Below are 16226 nucleotides of genomic sequence, written 5' to 3' on the forward strand. Positions count from 1 at the left end.
TGACCCTCAGAGAGTTACATGACTTGCCTAAAATCATGCCGTTAGTTGGTAGCAGATCAAGAGTCTGAATTTCCCTTCTATAGGCAGAGATGTATCAACCACGCAGTATAGTCTTCCATGAACTGGAACAGTATCAGCTGTTCTGCCAGGGACAGAATCTGCATTGAAATTCCAGCTCTCTTTGACTGTGGGTAAATCTTTCAGCTGAAAGCTCCCCATGGGGTCTGCCTAAGGAGGAAGTCCTCTGCATGTGTCACATTATTAGGCAGGTGGACTTGTTTCTTCCTTTCCCAATCTTCCTTGATCTCTCTCCCTCTCCTCCCTGTGGCTTCTCCCACTCTACTGTTTTCTTCCATTTTCTGTTTTCAACACTGTGCATTGAAACCTTGTGTATCAACCAATGGCTCTGAGAGGCAATGGATTATGCTTGTAATTCACCAGATACAGACATAACAGAACTGAAAGGGACCATCCAGTTGGTTGGTGATGATCAGAGAAGCTCAGGATATGAAACAGAAGCAACAAGGAGACTCCGAAGGCATCTCATCAGTCACCAGGGGCTCTAAGGAATTACATTTGGAAACCTTTTTATCTCTCTCTCATTTATAGATAGGGAAATTGATCTCAGAGAAGTGAAGTGATTTGTCTATGATCATCCAGGCCTTTGTGGCTCAGTGTGGATCTCAGAACTGAAATCCCCCAAAATCAAAATGGGTAGTTGAATTTTTTCCTCTTAAAAGATTTTATCTGCGCCAGTTTAATATAAGAAATCACTGGTATTCGGAGAGTACATTTTTTAAATCACAAATTTAGATGATCTCGATAGCAACATTAAATTGTAGGGCTGAGAGCACACGTAGAGGGTACTTTACAAGTGTTTAATGGAGCATATGTATCTCCTCAAGGGTGGTGCTTTAGAATGTACATAGAGGGAGGAAAGTCTACATGAGGGCACACTCTGTAGAGCAGTGGTTCTCAACCTGTGGGTCGTGACCCCTTTGGGGGTCGAATGACCCTTTCACAGGGTTCGCCTAAGACCATGGGAAAACACATATATAATTACATATTGTTTCTGTGATTAATCACTATGCTTTAATTATGTTCAATTTGTAACAATGAAATTGGGGGTCACCACAACATGAGGAACAAGGGTCGCGGCATTAGGAAGGTTGAGAACCACTGCTGTAGAGAAAAAGAAATAGGTCTCATGAAGACAGTGCAGAAACTCTTGATTTTTGAAGCCTGAGCCAGGAAGGTAACTGAGGTAGTTTAACAAAACTCAAGCGTAGAGGCTGGCAGTCCTGCTCCGCATACGAGCTGGAAGTAAAATGGAACCATTACACTTAATCCTGGTAAAACTGTTGGTTTTGGTTCTGTGCTGTGTTTGTTTCTGTCTGTGTTTTCTAGAAAGCTTTCACATTTCTAGGAAAGAGAGAAGTGATTTAACTAAACATGCAGATAGACGGGAGCACAAAAAGGTGAAATTACATGATCAAGGTCAAGGATTGATTGATCCATTTAAATAACAGTTCTGCTTTTCAATTATGAATCCTTTCAGAATATAACTAATTTTTGGATCCATTCTCCAGAAAAACGAGTACATTAATAAATTTGCATATGCCCATTTATATATCCCATGTCCATCAAGCTCTTGGCCAGGTATATTAGGATAAATACAGATGACAGAATATCATAAAGCAGTGAAAATGATAAACTTCATCTTCTATGTTTTAAATAGAAAAATAAACCTTATTGAAAGAGTTCAAGAAGTAAACAATACAATAGTTTCATATAAGTACTGTCATGTAATACTATTTGTATAAAAGCAAATATTTGTATATGCATATAGGAATAGATTTTTTATTTCTTTTTAAAATATGTTTTTACTGATTTTGGAGAGAGAGGAAGGGAAAAGGACAGAGAGAAACATCGATGAGAGAGAAACATCGATAGGCTGCCTCCTGCATGACCCCTATTGGGGATTGAGCCCACAACCTGGCATGTGCCCTGACAAGGAATTAACTGGTGACCTCTTGGTTCATGGGTTGACGCTCAACCACTGAGCTACACTGGCTGGGCAATAGTAGATATTTTGAGTGCTTGTTCCAAGTCATTTAATGTATATTACCAAATTAATCACCACAACAATCCTATAAATTAGGTACTATTATTATACCCATTTTGCAAATGAGGAACCTAAGTCTTTGGGAGTTTCATTTGCCTGAAATCACATAGCTATGTGTGGTGGAGGCAGTTTACAAACACAGGAGGAGACACACACACTCAAACTGAAAGCTACATGAAGTTAGGCACTATAACCAGCACATCTAGGACAGGGCTGGGCTCACCGTAGGAGATCAATAAAGATGTGTTATTTGAATGAATGACAAGTCATTTTATTTTCTACTTTATGTTTTTTATTTATTTCAATTTTTTTTGATGAGTATGTTGGCAGAATACTGATAGTGTTCAACAAATACCCATGTGTTTCTCTCTATTTCCATTCCCCATGCATTTAGGTATGTTCATGGGACTAATCCCCACCAAAGGAATGTAGGAGGAAATATTGTGTTTCCTTTAGTCTGAGGCAATTAAGAGACAAGGATTATTGGGGGTCATCTTTGAGGCTGGTTACCGCAGAGACCATTAGATACCAAGCAATGTGACTGAGACTCAGTTTGCCTCTGTGACCTTACAGAGCAAATGAAGATGAATTTCAGACTGTTGTTTTACTTTGTAAATCCCTGAAATTGGCTTATTATTTGGTAATATTGTATCTTTACTGCCCTACTAGAATGTCGGCCTCCTGAGAACATAAAGCTTATCTGTTCTGTTCACTGCTGTATTCCTGGTGCTTAAAACAGGACTGCCACATGTGAAGAACCCCATAAACAGTGAATAAGAGAATAACTGAATGCATGAAGTCTTCTGGGTACCTACGGGTGGGCAAAGCTGGAAAGCAGAGATGGCATTTTCCATAGCAGCATCCTAAGAGGGTACCCTTCCAGGAGTGAGAACTTTTTGGAGACTCTGGCAGACACAGCCCAGGAGGAGGTGGAAAGGTGACACCATGTAATATCTTTTAAAGGGATGTAATTCACAGCTACACAGGAAGCACTGCTAATAACCGCCTCTAGAACCATTAGGATATTGGTTAAGTTACTGTAACAGCTGCCAAATAACAATGGCTAAAACTAAATGGTTTATTTCTCTCTTATATAAAAGACCAGCTGGTAGGCAGTACAGGAAAATTGGTTTAGGAATGTAGCCTGGGAGTTTGCATTTAAATAAGCATCCCAGGTAATTTTCACACACACAAAAAGTGGAGAGCCAGTCCTTTAAAGGCAGCCTGTGACTTCCTGAGTCTTCTCCCGCTTTTCCTGGTCCTCTACCATTTCTCCTTGGCCAGGCTGCTGAATTTCCATTCAGTGTGCTTACTCATAAATGCACCATGGATCAAGCATGCCCTCAGTTTTTCTCTTCTGTTAAATGAGAGAGCCAGACTGAATGGTTTTTAAGGTCTCCTCCAACTCCGAAGTGTTCAATTCTACTTCTAAAAATTCTGGTTGGGGAGATTTTTCTGGTCACAGAGTTCCTTTGATCTCTCAGGGTTCTGGGAAACTTTGAAAATAGGCCATAGCCAGCATCAAGCTAGCTTCATGTTGTCATTCATTAAGGGACCCCCTAAAATAAGACAAATCAATGACTGATGAGACCTGGAGCCAGAAGGCCTCATACACCAGAAAAGAAAAAAAAAATGGAGCTATTCTCATTTATGTAACAAGCTTCCCCAGTGCTGGTAATTCCCAGCAGTGTTCTATAATTTCAATGGTCAGAAATAAACTGCTTTTCAAAGAAACTTTACAAAATCATGTTCTGGTTTGAGAAAGAGCCCCGAGAAGCACCTTGAGCAAGAAAGATTTGGTAAAGAGGGTGGGCTGAGGAGGACTATGGTGAGACTAGAGGAAGTGAAGTGTGGCCTCTATAGAATAGCCCTAGGACTCTGCACTTGTCTCTTTAGTAGTTTTAAAGGGATCTTTTAAGGCAAACCAGAGGCCTGAAGCAATGTGCTTGCATTTTGGAAGTGTCATTATTACATTTCTGCAGCATGGAGTGTACATGCATTTTTTTTCATTCTTAGTGGTGATGTTTATACATGCCCTAAGATAATTAGCTATTAATCATCTAATGACACTAAAAAAATCAAACTGCTCAGTTAGCTGAGTATTCCTTCTAAGAAAACAGATGTTGTTAAAGTCAGTGTTCCCCGCTATGGGGAAAATTTCACTAACATATAAATATGATTTAGGATTCAAAAATGTTAATTTTCTATGTGCATTAAATACTAAAAGACAATTGCCTATATAATTGTATAACATGCACATAAAAATCACTAATTAAGATTATTGTTGACTTCTCATTGGAGTTAGATTTTCAATTGTTTCTCAACTGATTGAGGGATTTTCATTGCGGCCTATCCATTCTCGACTTCTCCAGAGTAACTTGTGAGAAATGTTTTAGGCTAGAATTTGCTTATTTCCCATAGGCTAATCTTACACATTATTAAATATTCAATTTTTTAAACCAGTGATTCTCAAACTTTATAGTGTTTATCAGAATCACTTGTTAAAACACAGACTGCTGAGCCCCATTCCCAGGGTTTAGTAACTTGGAATTGGTCCCAAGAATGTGCATTTTGCCTGGCTGGTGTTCAGTGGTTGAGCATCAACCTATGCACATGCCCAACCTATGCGGGCTCAATCCTTAGTAGGGGGCATGCAGGAGGCAGCCGATCAATGATTTTCTTCATTGATGTTTCTCTTTCTCCCTCTCCCTTCCTCTCTGAAATATATATATGAATTTGCATTTCTAACAGGTTCCCAGGTGATGCTAATGTTACTGGTCTGGGAACCACTCTGTCTTGAACTCTCAGCTCCAGGTAAAAACCCATTGGATTCCTTTTTTTTTACTTTTCATCTCACTTTCCCCCCGCTACCCCCACTCCCCCATTGGATTCTGAACCCAGTTTATGGGTTGTTGTTTTTGAAAGCAGAAGGCCCATTTATGGTATAAAATAGTTTATCATTGCTTTATCTGAAATTTTCTCTTTCCTTGTGCTTTAATAGGAATTTGTTTCATCACTTTTAAGTTAGGCCTTGCATTACATTCATTTGTGTGTATGTCTTATCTCCTTTATGACAGCCAGCTTTCTGAAGGATTGTGTTCACTTTTGAATCCTCATTGTACTTTACATCTTGTGGATATCAAATAATTGTTTGGTCAATTAAATTTAGTTATGTGCATGTGTTTAGAATTTGTTTTGTACCTGGTTTTCTACATTAATAATTATAACCAGTACTAAATTAAGTATGCAGTTCACATATTTTTAATTGCACATATCATCTTGACTGACTTTGAGGGTGTGGGGAACGAATGGTTTCTTTAAACTTAACTAGGCCAAAGTTTGTAAATCTAAATAAATCTCCTTAATTATTGTTATCTATACTTTCCAAGCCTATCATTCTACTGTGAAATTTCCATACATAGAAACAGGACACTTTATAATTGCATAACAGTACAGCATTTATAAAGATGGACATACCCAGAAATGTTATGTTCGAAAGCCAATATTAAAGTCATGACTAAATTTGGATATTACTTGCAGAGGTTGATTTATAGCAAATTACCTTTGCTCCTCTTTAATACTTTTAACTATTTAAGAACAAATTATATTTTCAAGGACTGGATTTCTAAAATCAGATACCAAAATGCCAGGAATATTCATACTATTGTTGCATTTTTAGTAGCCATAATAAAATGTATTTGGCCCTGGCTTGGTAGCTCAGTTGGTTAGAGCATCGTCCTGATATACCAAGATTGCCGGTTCCATCCCCCATCAGGGCACATACAAGAATCAACCAATGAATGCATAAATAAGTGGAACAACAAATTGATGTTTCTCTCCCTTCCTCTCTCTAAAATCAATACATAAAATTTTTTTAAAATGTATTTGAATTTTTCACTTACAGATTTTAGATTTGAAGCATTTCAGCTTTGGAAGAGACCATAAAGATCATCCAAGTCCAAATGTCCTCAGTCAAGTCTCATATCTCCCCTACATTCATACCCACGTTTGGTTTAAAAAAACCAAACCAAGCTGGGGTCCAACTTCCCAAAGTGTGCTCAAACCTTTCCCTTCAACATCTACCCAACAGCTCTGTTTCAACTCCTATCTAAACAGGACACTCCAAGTGTCTGTTATTCCTCATGGTCGTGTTATTCCCCCATGATCTGTTTCCCTTCTCACTACTTCTACATTTCTCTGCTACAGAAGCAAGGGGGCAGTTGCAGCCCCCAGCTTCCAGCTACTAGCTGCTGGACAAGCCTGAATCATTGATGGAGGAAGTGCTTTTCTCCTTAGAAAACTTAGCAACTTTCTATTCCATACCCAGGCTCGGCACAAAATTTATTACCACAGTGACTTCTTAGTAGTTGTCTGCGGTACTATGAAGAGATGACATGGACTTTAGCAAGGATCAAATAAGAGAAGAAAGCTTTCAGAGAAGTCACCACCAAATATAATAACCTTAATAAGGAATACAAATAGCTAAATGCGTACAAGTCTTAGTTCACATCCCCTTCATTAAAACTTTAGCTCAGTAAAGAGCTATGTTTATAGGTTTAGGTCAGGGGTCCTCAAACTTTTTAAACAGGGGGCCAGTTCACTGTCCCTTAGACCGTTGGAGGGCCCGACTATAGTTTTAAAAAAACTATGGCCGAAACCGGTTTGGCTCAGTGGATAGAGCGTCGGCCTGCGGACTGAAAGGTCCCAGGTTCGATTCCGGTCAAGGGCATGTACCTGGGTTGCGGGCACATCCCCAGTAGGGGGTGTGCAGGAGGCGGCTGATCGATGTTTCTCTCTCATCGATGTTTCTAACTCTCTATCTCTCTCCCTTCCTCTCTGTAAAAAATCAATAAAATATATTTAAAAAAACAACAACAAAAAACAAAAAACTATGAACAAATTCCTATGCACACTGCACATATCTTATTTTGAAGTAAAAAAACAAAACGGGAACAAATACAATATTTGTATTTGCATGTGGCCAGCGGGCCGTAGTTTGAGGACCCCTAGTAATCTACATATTTTTTGGTATGCTTTTTGCCTAATTAAATCTACCCATCTTGGGATTACCTCAAACCATAATCCTCTATCATATTTTAAAATTTTACTTTTAATGGAAATATTTTTCTCACTGATGTTCACAAATCCACAGTAAGCATCAGCCATGCACATACTATAAATAAAGCATGACTCGAATCTACAAATACAAATAGAAATATAAATTTAATTAACTCACATGTAAAATTTAGACCAAGGAATATAAATTTCTACAAAAAAAAGACAGATTTTAATTAGCTAGAATTTAGAATCCTGTCAAGTTCTACACAGTAGGAAGCAAAACCAAATAATGGGCATAAGTAAAGGAAGAGAGACTCATAACACAAAATGAGTTTCCATGGTAGAGATGAACATGGACATACAGAAGACATGTGACATCCACAAGTAAAGAGACATATAGAATGGGAGAAAACTACCCAAAATACAAGAATAAAACTTCCAAAGACAGAAATAAGAGAAATAAGCTTTCATGGTACTTTATATAGAGTTTTAGGAAATTACCACCAAATACTTCTCATTAGGACACATTTTCCCAACTATAAGTATAAATGAGGATTTAGCTTTGATACTTGCCTATGAATTGGATGAAACTGAGGCCCAGATGTCTTCCATCCGTGTTTTTGATTATGCTAAACACACAATCATTAGAGAGCACCTGGATGACTCAACAATTCAACTTTATATTTAAAAATCAGGTGACATCTGTATACTGCCTTAGACTTTAGAAAATTTAGTATTTTTTTTTTTTGATGTCAGAAGTTTGATAAGTAATGAAAAAATCAGTTTTGCTGTAAAGCAAACGTTCATTTTATAATAGGCAGATTGAATCTCCATGATGATGAAACAACTGTTTGAAAAGTGAAAGCTGCATATTTTCCACATATCAAATTAGAAACTGGATTGTTTCCCCTAAATTGAATTTGACATTAGGTAGACGACCAAAATATATAATACAGTTTATTAGATATTGTGCAGAAATTACTGCAGTTCACATGCATGGATTTAATTATGAAGTAAGTGTCAAATACCCCATTGGGGATTATGCTTCAGCATAATCACTAAAGACATGGAAGGAAAGTATATAAAGACTAGGAAGAGAAATCGTCAAAATGTCAGCATGAAAATGTATAGTATATTAATCATCATGTGCAAATCTTCAACTGGTAGTAAGTTATAATAGTAAAAAAAACCCTATAACTATCAGAAAAAGTTGTGATGGTCCATAAATGTTTGATTACATATTTGTTGAAAGCTATCACTTATTTGCTATAGTAAGGAACGTCATGTAAGTTATATTACAATATCCATAAATTAATTTGAAAAATTGCACATTCTTTAAAAACAATCAAGGGAGGAGTAATAGATACAAAGATCTTTATGCAAAAAAAAGTGTTCAGTTTGAACAGCAGAGAAAAATGTACTGTCTACAGAAAGGGTGGGGCAAAAGTAGGTCTACAGATGTTCATATGGAAAATAACACAATAATAAATAATAATACAAGTATAAACTCTGTTTCACATACTCACAACTGTAAACCTATTTTTGCCCCTCTCTGTATATTGAATGAATGCCCCATTAATCAGGTTACCATTATAGTGGCTCAGTAATAAAACATGCCCTTGTGGTGTATTAATCTAAATATATATCTCCTTACTAACATACATCTTTCTTTCTAGATTATTTCCTCTAGGTTATCAAACTGTTGACACATATACTCATTTCAAAGCTGCACTTGGTGCCATGAACTTTTGAAGTTCCCCTCCATCATGCAAACCAGAGGAAGGGAATGATATATAACAGAACGTTAATGAGCATTAATATGATTTGTTTTGCATGCTCCTCAGTTTGGGATGTTAGAAAATCTTAATTACATTTACTATAAAACAAAGCTTGAGGGTTGAATCTGATTTCACAGCAGACCATTTCCCAGTGAGATATTGTCAATTTACTTCAACTGATGCATATGGTCTGCAACTTCAGAGCTCCAAACAACCTACTAGGTGTTTCATTCACTTGAAATCAGAGCTCTGGCCCTAGTAACATTCTTTGAAACTCTCACAGCAAAACCAAAATAATGGGAAACACGAAGATGCTGCCTTTAACTGATTGCTTAAAAACCCACAGTATTAGACTAGAAACATGGTGCAAACTTGTTGAAAAACTGCCTTTTCTATTGATATTGTTTCAAATATATTTCTGCAATAAACATGCTCATTAAGGTTAATTGGTACGGCTTGTTTGACTTATGGGAAAAAGTTTTATAACAACATATACAATATAGCTATCAGATTTGAACTCTAACCCAAACTAGAAAAGACTAACATAATAGTGAATGATACACTGGTATTTTCTTTAACACAATTTACTTTCATTCATTACCAGAACTGCTAATTACAAATTAGCAGTCAGCCAAAGGTAAATTTGCACAATTTTCTCTTGAGAAAAGCAGAAAACTATGGAGCATAAAAACAAGTCAAGAAACACACAATTCCAAATTATCTAAATTACTGATAACTCAATTTCTCCATGTTTCTAAGTTCTTGGTAAAAAATGGTTCATTTATCAACTGAGTGTTAAATTTAAAATAATATCACACCAATTTTAGAAAATTCTAAAATGACACCTTACACTATATTTGCATACTATTAAAACAGTTGCTTAGAAAATGCAAAATGTCTATTGACATTGAAGGCCATTGTTAATGTATTTTCTTCAAGTAGTTTTTAAAACTTAATTGAACTGGGTTCTGGGTTCTAAGTAAAGCCTTGAATACAGTTGGTAGATTACACTGTCTTTTTTGATACTGGTAAAACTCCAATTATAAAACAAATTTTAGTTTTATATTTAATAGGACTTTGTTTTTGAACTTCTTTTAATTTGAATTTCATTAATTTTTCCGCTAAGTGTGCTTAAATCCATCATTTATGCATATTATTTCTTACATATTGATTTAAAAATAATTTTAAAGTCCTAAATGGTACTCTGGTTGCAGTTTTATGCAACAAATAAAGCATGTAATAGCAGTTTGAATTTTAACAGCTTATATAGTCTAATACATTTCTGCACAAACTTGTATTTCTGAGTATAAACATGAAAAACTTTCCTACACTTGGACAAAAATGTCACATTATGTGGCTTTCTGATTGCCACTTGGATAATGGCATAAACTTTTTTTTCCCTAAAGTAGTTGGGATAGATTTTGCAGCGGTACAATAAAGAGCAGTTTCCCAGCTATGCAAAGTTAGTCTAGAGACTGTACTTTAACCATACTTTTTAAAATTTGCAGGTTCAATTAAATGAAACATAAAAAAGTTATGTCATCAAATAACTTTATTCTGCTTTTAATTACTGTATTTTTAGATATAGTTCATATATTTTATCTAGTTTCTTTTAACAATCACAAAATTATAGTTATAAGGAAACTATCTTCAACACCTTAGATACTAAATTTTATATATAATATGTAATTTTTCTCTTAATAACCACAAAGTTAAATTGATAAGGAAACTACCTTCATCACTTCATCTGTTTGGATACTAAATGTTCATAGCTGTCAAGAATAGCTAGTAGACTCATTCAAAATTGCCATTTTTCTTTTTCTACCAAGGGTATTCTCTTTCTCATGAAAGAATCATTTCAACTTTTCTGAGTCAAAAGCCCTTGATCTCTTCATACTGCCAAGAAAACCTCTTCTGGCTCTAAGGTTGATCCCACACTATGCCTCAGATGTGAGAGTTTCTGTAACTCTTCATAGAAATGATTCTCAAGGATCTTGGTTTAGATTAAGATTACGCATTTACATGTATGTTAAATGTTACTCTAACGTCTTTCTTATTCCTTGCTAGAAAAACTGCCACAATTTAGCTAACCCCAATTGCCTTTCCCTGGTAAAGCACCCTGAAGACTCAGTCTAATTTGTCATTAAGTAGTTCCAAAATCTCTAATGAGAGTAACTGGTTCTAAGGCATGTTTCCACAATGATTCTAATATTCATTTGCTACCTTGTCCCAAGTTAACAGAGTAAAAATGCTATTTCTTATGAGTATAACAGTAATTTTAATCCCAATTATGTTGATATTTGTGCTTGACTTGCTACAGTAAGTCTCAGGTACAACCCTCACAGCTTGTAAGAACTTACCCTTCACTTTGACTTTAAACAAAAGGCAAACTTTTGTTTGTAAATTGGGAAATTGTATCAACTTATATAGTACACTTCTATTACCATGAAAAGATTATTGAGTTCCACTGAAATTTGGCATTAATGATGCTAGCTTAACATATTTAACAAAATTTAAAATGTTTCTGTTCTTTGCTAATTCTAAATCAGAAGATTAAGATTTCAGTTTCAGGTTTAAAAACTCAAATATTAGAAAACATCATGGAACCAGTAGAGTTGAGACTTGAAAAAAGCACTTGTAAACTTTAAAATTTCACATTTTAGAATCAGGAGAGAAACCTAGATATGAGTATTCCTGGCCCCTCCCTGAGAAAATCTTAGTCTACTTCAATGATTAACAAAATCCCAAGATACAAAATGGAACTATATACTTCCAGGCCCAGCCAGAAACGAGGCTATTGTAAAACAAGACTTAAGCTTTGCACAGCAAAATGATTCAGACGAAAACAAGACGACGTTGTATACCATGATGGGGCTGAAATGCAGGACTGATGCCTCTTTCCCAGGCAGAGACAAACCTGAACAAGGGCCCCCAGCTTATCTATTAACTCTCCAGCAATCTCACCTGTGAACAGATCCTTGCGTCGCTAGGACCTTTCCAGACACCAGCATAGCTGGCTGCCAGGAGGAAGCGAAGCTGGAGTAAGACCTGTTTCTAGAGCACCGACAAATGGGAAGCCACAGGGAATTCTCCAGGTCAAAAGTCCCAAGGCCGCATAAGTTAGTGACGCGGGGTGTGACTGGGAAATCTTGCCCTATCTTCTTTATCGCAAAACAGACCCTGCCCTACTTCCGCCATCCATGCACCCAATACACTTCCCCAGAACCTTCCACACCAAAGAAGCCTCGGACACAAGCAGCCTCCAGGAGCCTCCAAATTCCTGGTGAAACCTGACCTCTTTGTGAAGCCTCCCGGAAGAAGAAAAGATCAAATGAGACCGGCTCAGCGGGGTCTTCCCGAGGTGACCCCCGGAGTTAACGTATTTATTTTCACGTTGCAACTGCTGATTGCGTTACATAGACATTTCATGCTGTAGCTCTGCATGGAGCCGAGGACAAAAGTAACATTTTTTATTAATGTTGTAATTATTATAGTTATCCTTTAACAAAGCTATTAAATAACCTGTACAAAGCCGGGCCCTGTCCTAACAAAAAAACCCCCAGCACTATTTCAACTCTCCCAAGGTTCTCCCGCTTTAATCCAGCAACGTTTCCTATACACAAGGTCAGCTCAGGGCAGTCCCCACAAAACGGTAGGTCTCCCAGACGGTGGGAGTGGTTCGGGGCTCGAAACCGCCCTGTCGTGGCACAGAGCCCTCCGCCCCACCTCCCCTGCTTCTCCTGGGCACAGGGGTCCCTGTCCGCCGGCCGGGCCAGGGAACCTGGAGGCAGACAGCAGGGAGGGGTAAGGGCCTCTGTTGGGACTCCCCTCAGCCAGCGGCCCCCAGGCCCCCCGGGAGAGGTGCTGGGGAGTGCGAGGTGGGAAAGGCCTAGACTCCCCCCGGCTGGGCTCACAGATCCCGCGGGTCCTCCCGCTTGACGCCGGCCTCAGCAACTCTGAGCTTCTTATTCTGGTGCGTCTTGACGTGCTTGGCGAGGTGGTCGCTGCGCATGAAGCGCTTGCCGCACTCGGGGCAGGCGAAGCGCTTCTCGCCCGTGTGAGTCCGCAGGTGCCGCTGCAGCTCGTCCGAGCGCGTGAAGCTCTTGCCGCAGAAGAGCCAGTTGCACACGAAGGGCCGCTCGCCCGTGTGCCAGCGCAGGTGCGCCTTCAGGTGCGACGTCTTGCCGTACACCTTGCCGCAGCCCGGCACGTGGCACACGTGCTGCTTCTTCTTGCCCGGCTCCGGCTCCGGGGCGCCGCCCGCCGCCTGGCAGTTGGGGCAGCGGCAGCGGCGGCACCTCCTGGCCGTGGCCGCCAGGGGGGCCTTGGTCTGCAGCAGCGCGGCGATCTGGCTCTGGTACTGCGCAAAGTCCGACGGACCCAGCACCAGGCCCCGTTGGAGGGCGGCCGCGGCGGCGGCGGCAGCGGCGGCGGCCGAGGCAGGGAAGCGGGGCGCGTGGGGCCCGCCGGCACAGGCTCCCGACAGGCTGCCCCCCGGAACCCCGGCGGTCCCCGGACCGGTGCCCGCCTGCGGGATACTCCACCATGGGAGGTCGTCGGGGGCTGGGTTGGGGGACAGCTGTCGGCACGTGGGAGGCGGCGGCGGGGGCGGCGGGGGCAGCAAGTTGGAGTAGCCGGGCGGCAGCGCGGCCTGGGCCGCGTAGGGCACGTAGGCAGGCGCGCAGCTGGCGGGCAGCGCCGCCATGCTGGAGGGCAGCATCTTGACGGGTGAGAATTCGTAAGGGTACGAGGGGTCGGCCGGGGGGGTGAGCGGGAGCTCGTGCGCCGCCCCGAAGGACGGCTGGAGGTGCGTTTTCTGCGGCGTCAGCCCCAGGCTGGGGTGTGGGGGCGGCAGCGCGCCCGGCGAGTGCGCCGGCATGTCGGAGGTCCACGGGTGAAAAAGCCTGGAGGGCGAGCCCAGCGCTGGGTCGTAGGGCACCTGCAGGAAGTCCGGAGGCGCCGCAGCGCCCGGCTGGCCGATCCGGCTACAGGTGGCGGCTAGCAGCGCCAGGGGTGAGTGCTTGCCCAGGTCCGGGGAGGCGCTGGGGGTGCGGTCCTGCATGGGCGGCGGCCGGGGAGGGCGGAGAACAGACAAAGGTTAGCGCTCCCAGCGCGGTCTCCAGGCCAGCCCGCCACCCCCTCGCCAGCTATTATACTGCCGCCCCTCCCCCGTGCCGCTGCCCCTCCCCCGCCACCGAACCCCACGCGCGCACCCACCAGTCCCGGGAAACTTTTGGTGCCTGCGCTACCTGCACGCGGAGCGCACGAGGGCTTCCTGTTAAGTTACTGTACTTGGTTCACGGAGACGCCACCCAGTCTTAGAGGACCCAGGCACCGAGTGGGAGGGGAGCGGGATCCGACCCGCAACTCCCGGTTCCGCGGTCAGAAAGGGCCTGGAAACACCCACAGCCGGACTGCCCCTACTCCCTCCCTCTCATCTTTTAAGCTGTTTCCACGCTACTCTCGGGCTCCTCCCCTGCCCCCTCCCCCGCCCCCGGTTGAAATCAGCAGGGCGGCCCAGCTGGGTCAGCTAGGGCCTTGTTCTCAGCCAGAGGCACCCCCGTACCACCACCACCGGACCCGCGCGTCCCTCCCCCCAAGGCCACACTCTTGACACCAAGGTTAGGTGCGAAGTTGGCGTGGGCACCCCCCTAAGTCTGACTCCAGCGACATCCACGGCGCACGGCTCCTTTTGAGATTCAGGGTACGCAGAGTACCGGGGGAAATCGAGACCCGCCCCTCCCATCTTTCCCTCGCCCCCTCCGAGCCCAGCCCTGACCTGGAGGAAGGCCTGCAGGGAGTCGTTCCGGAGGACGGCAACGGCGGCCATGGCTACAGTTTGCCGGCGGTTGGCTGCCGAGCTGGGCGCAGCCGAGGCATGGAGACCCCACGGCAGGACGGACGGCCCCCGAGTCCCTCGCCGGCGCTCGCCTGTGCACCGGGGCTCTACCTACCCGCGACCCTGGCCGCACCCCGCGCGCTCGCCCTGCGCGAAGTCTGAGCGCTTCAGGATCACCTCCAAGAATTTGATAAGGACTTTGCTGGGCCGCCAGCCAGTCAGAGGGAAGATTTATGGCTTTGAAGTTTGCCGCTACCCAATCATCAAAGAATAGCGGCTCTTTCAGAAGCGAAAGCAAATCCTTTGAATCCACAAAGCTCCTATGGTGTGTTTGTTGGTCTGGATAAAAGAACTGATTATTAGGGGGGATGGGAAGGGAGGAGATAAAGGCGGGACAATTAATGAAGTAATCACTATGTGGGAAATGTATATACACAAATAATTGGATTTTCCTGATCAAAGGGGGCCTTGCCGCCTGGAGACCCGCGCTCGGTGGCTTGAGACACTCTACCCCCCTCCCCCCCACTTCCCTGCAATTAAAGATTTGCACCGAGGCTGCGCCCAAAGTGACAAAGTGTCTTTGTTATCTCCAGAGAAATCTGCCCTCGTCTTCCAAGCTCGGACTTTGAGACGGAGATGAGGGTAATTCTTCCCTCCCCGGTACTTACACACCTCACGCCGGAACTGCGCGCACACCGCGGACCCGAGGGAATTCCCGGGGCGGGGCGTGGGACTCACCTCGCCCCGCCCGCCGCGTGTCCCCCTGCGCGCCTCAGTGAAGCCGCGGGCTGCGCTGTGACCCGAGGCGGGGCGGGGCGAGGCGGGACGGGGCGGCCGCCCAGAGCCGCAGTGGGTGGCGCGCACACTTCAGGGCCGCCCGCCTGACAAGCTCCTGGGCCCTCTTGAGACCTTCCTACTGGCGACCTGGAAGTTTTCTAGGGCCACAACTTTGCAAATAGTCTGGGGAAAACACCGTGCCCACGCGTTTACTCCCAAAGCCGAGCAACCCAGAGTATACACCCGAAGGAAGAAATGCTGTTCTCTAGCCCTTCTCTCTCCAGGCCCGTAGCCCCGGACCCCGCAGTGGGAGGAGGCTCGCTATTAGGCCCTACCAAAAGCCCCCCACGGTGCTGGCAATTTCACCCCCTCCCCCCTCACCCCCCATCCCTGCTACCGGAGTGTGCGCTGCTGCGAGCCGCACAGACCTACCCGGGAACTCTACTCGGAAAAGTACTAGTAAGGCGCGGCCGAGGAAGCCTTTTGTTGTTGAACAAACTACAATAGCACGCACCAGGACAAATACATAGTCCTCTAATCGGAAAGACAAGTCCATTAAAAAGGTTGTTCTCATTACCTTTGGAAAGAAAAGAAAGTTCTTCAGGAGCGGGGCGTGCTTTGCCCGGGTCAGGGAAATGCTCCAGGTGTG

The 16226-nt window shown here is 43.3% G+C and overlaps 1 protein-coding gene across 2 annotated transcripts; it reads right to left on the reverse strand.

The window, feature by feature from the left end:
- Positions 1–12303: 12303 nt before the first annotated feature.
- SP5 (Sp5 transcription factor) lies at positions 12304–15281 on the reverse strand. 2 transcript variants are annotated; one of them, XM_036320863.1, is made up of 2 exons: positions 14741–15281; positions 12304–14017 (listed from the first exon to the last, which is right to left on the reverse strand). In XM_036320863.1, the coding sequence occupies exons 1-2, from the start codon at positions 14789–14791 to the stop codon at positions 12872–12874; spliced, it is 1197 nt and encodes a 398-aa protein (XP_036176756.1). In that variant the 5' UTR covers positions 14792–15281; the 3' UTR covers positions 12304–12871. The 2 variants fall into 2 exon arrangements, with proteins under 2 accessions (XP_036176756.1, XP_036176757.1); XM_036320864.1 differs by having other exon boundaries at positions 14211–15281.
- Positions 15282–16226: the final 945 nt, after the last annotated feature.

This window comes from Myotis myotis, unplaced genomic scaffold (assembly GCF_014108235.1).
Source record: "Myotis myotis isolate mMyoMyo1 unplaced genomic scaffold, mMyoMyo1.p scaffold_m19_p_8, whole genome shotgun sequence".
NCBI lineage: Eukaryota > Metazoa > Chordata > Mammalia > Chiroptera > Vespertilionidae > Myotis > Myotis myotis.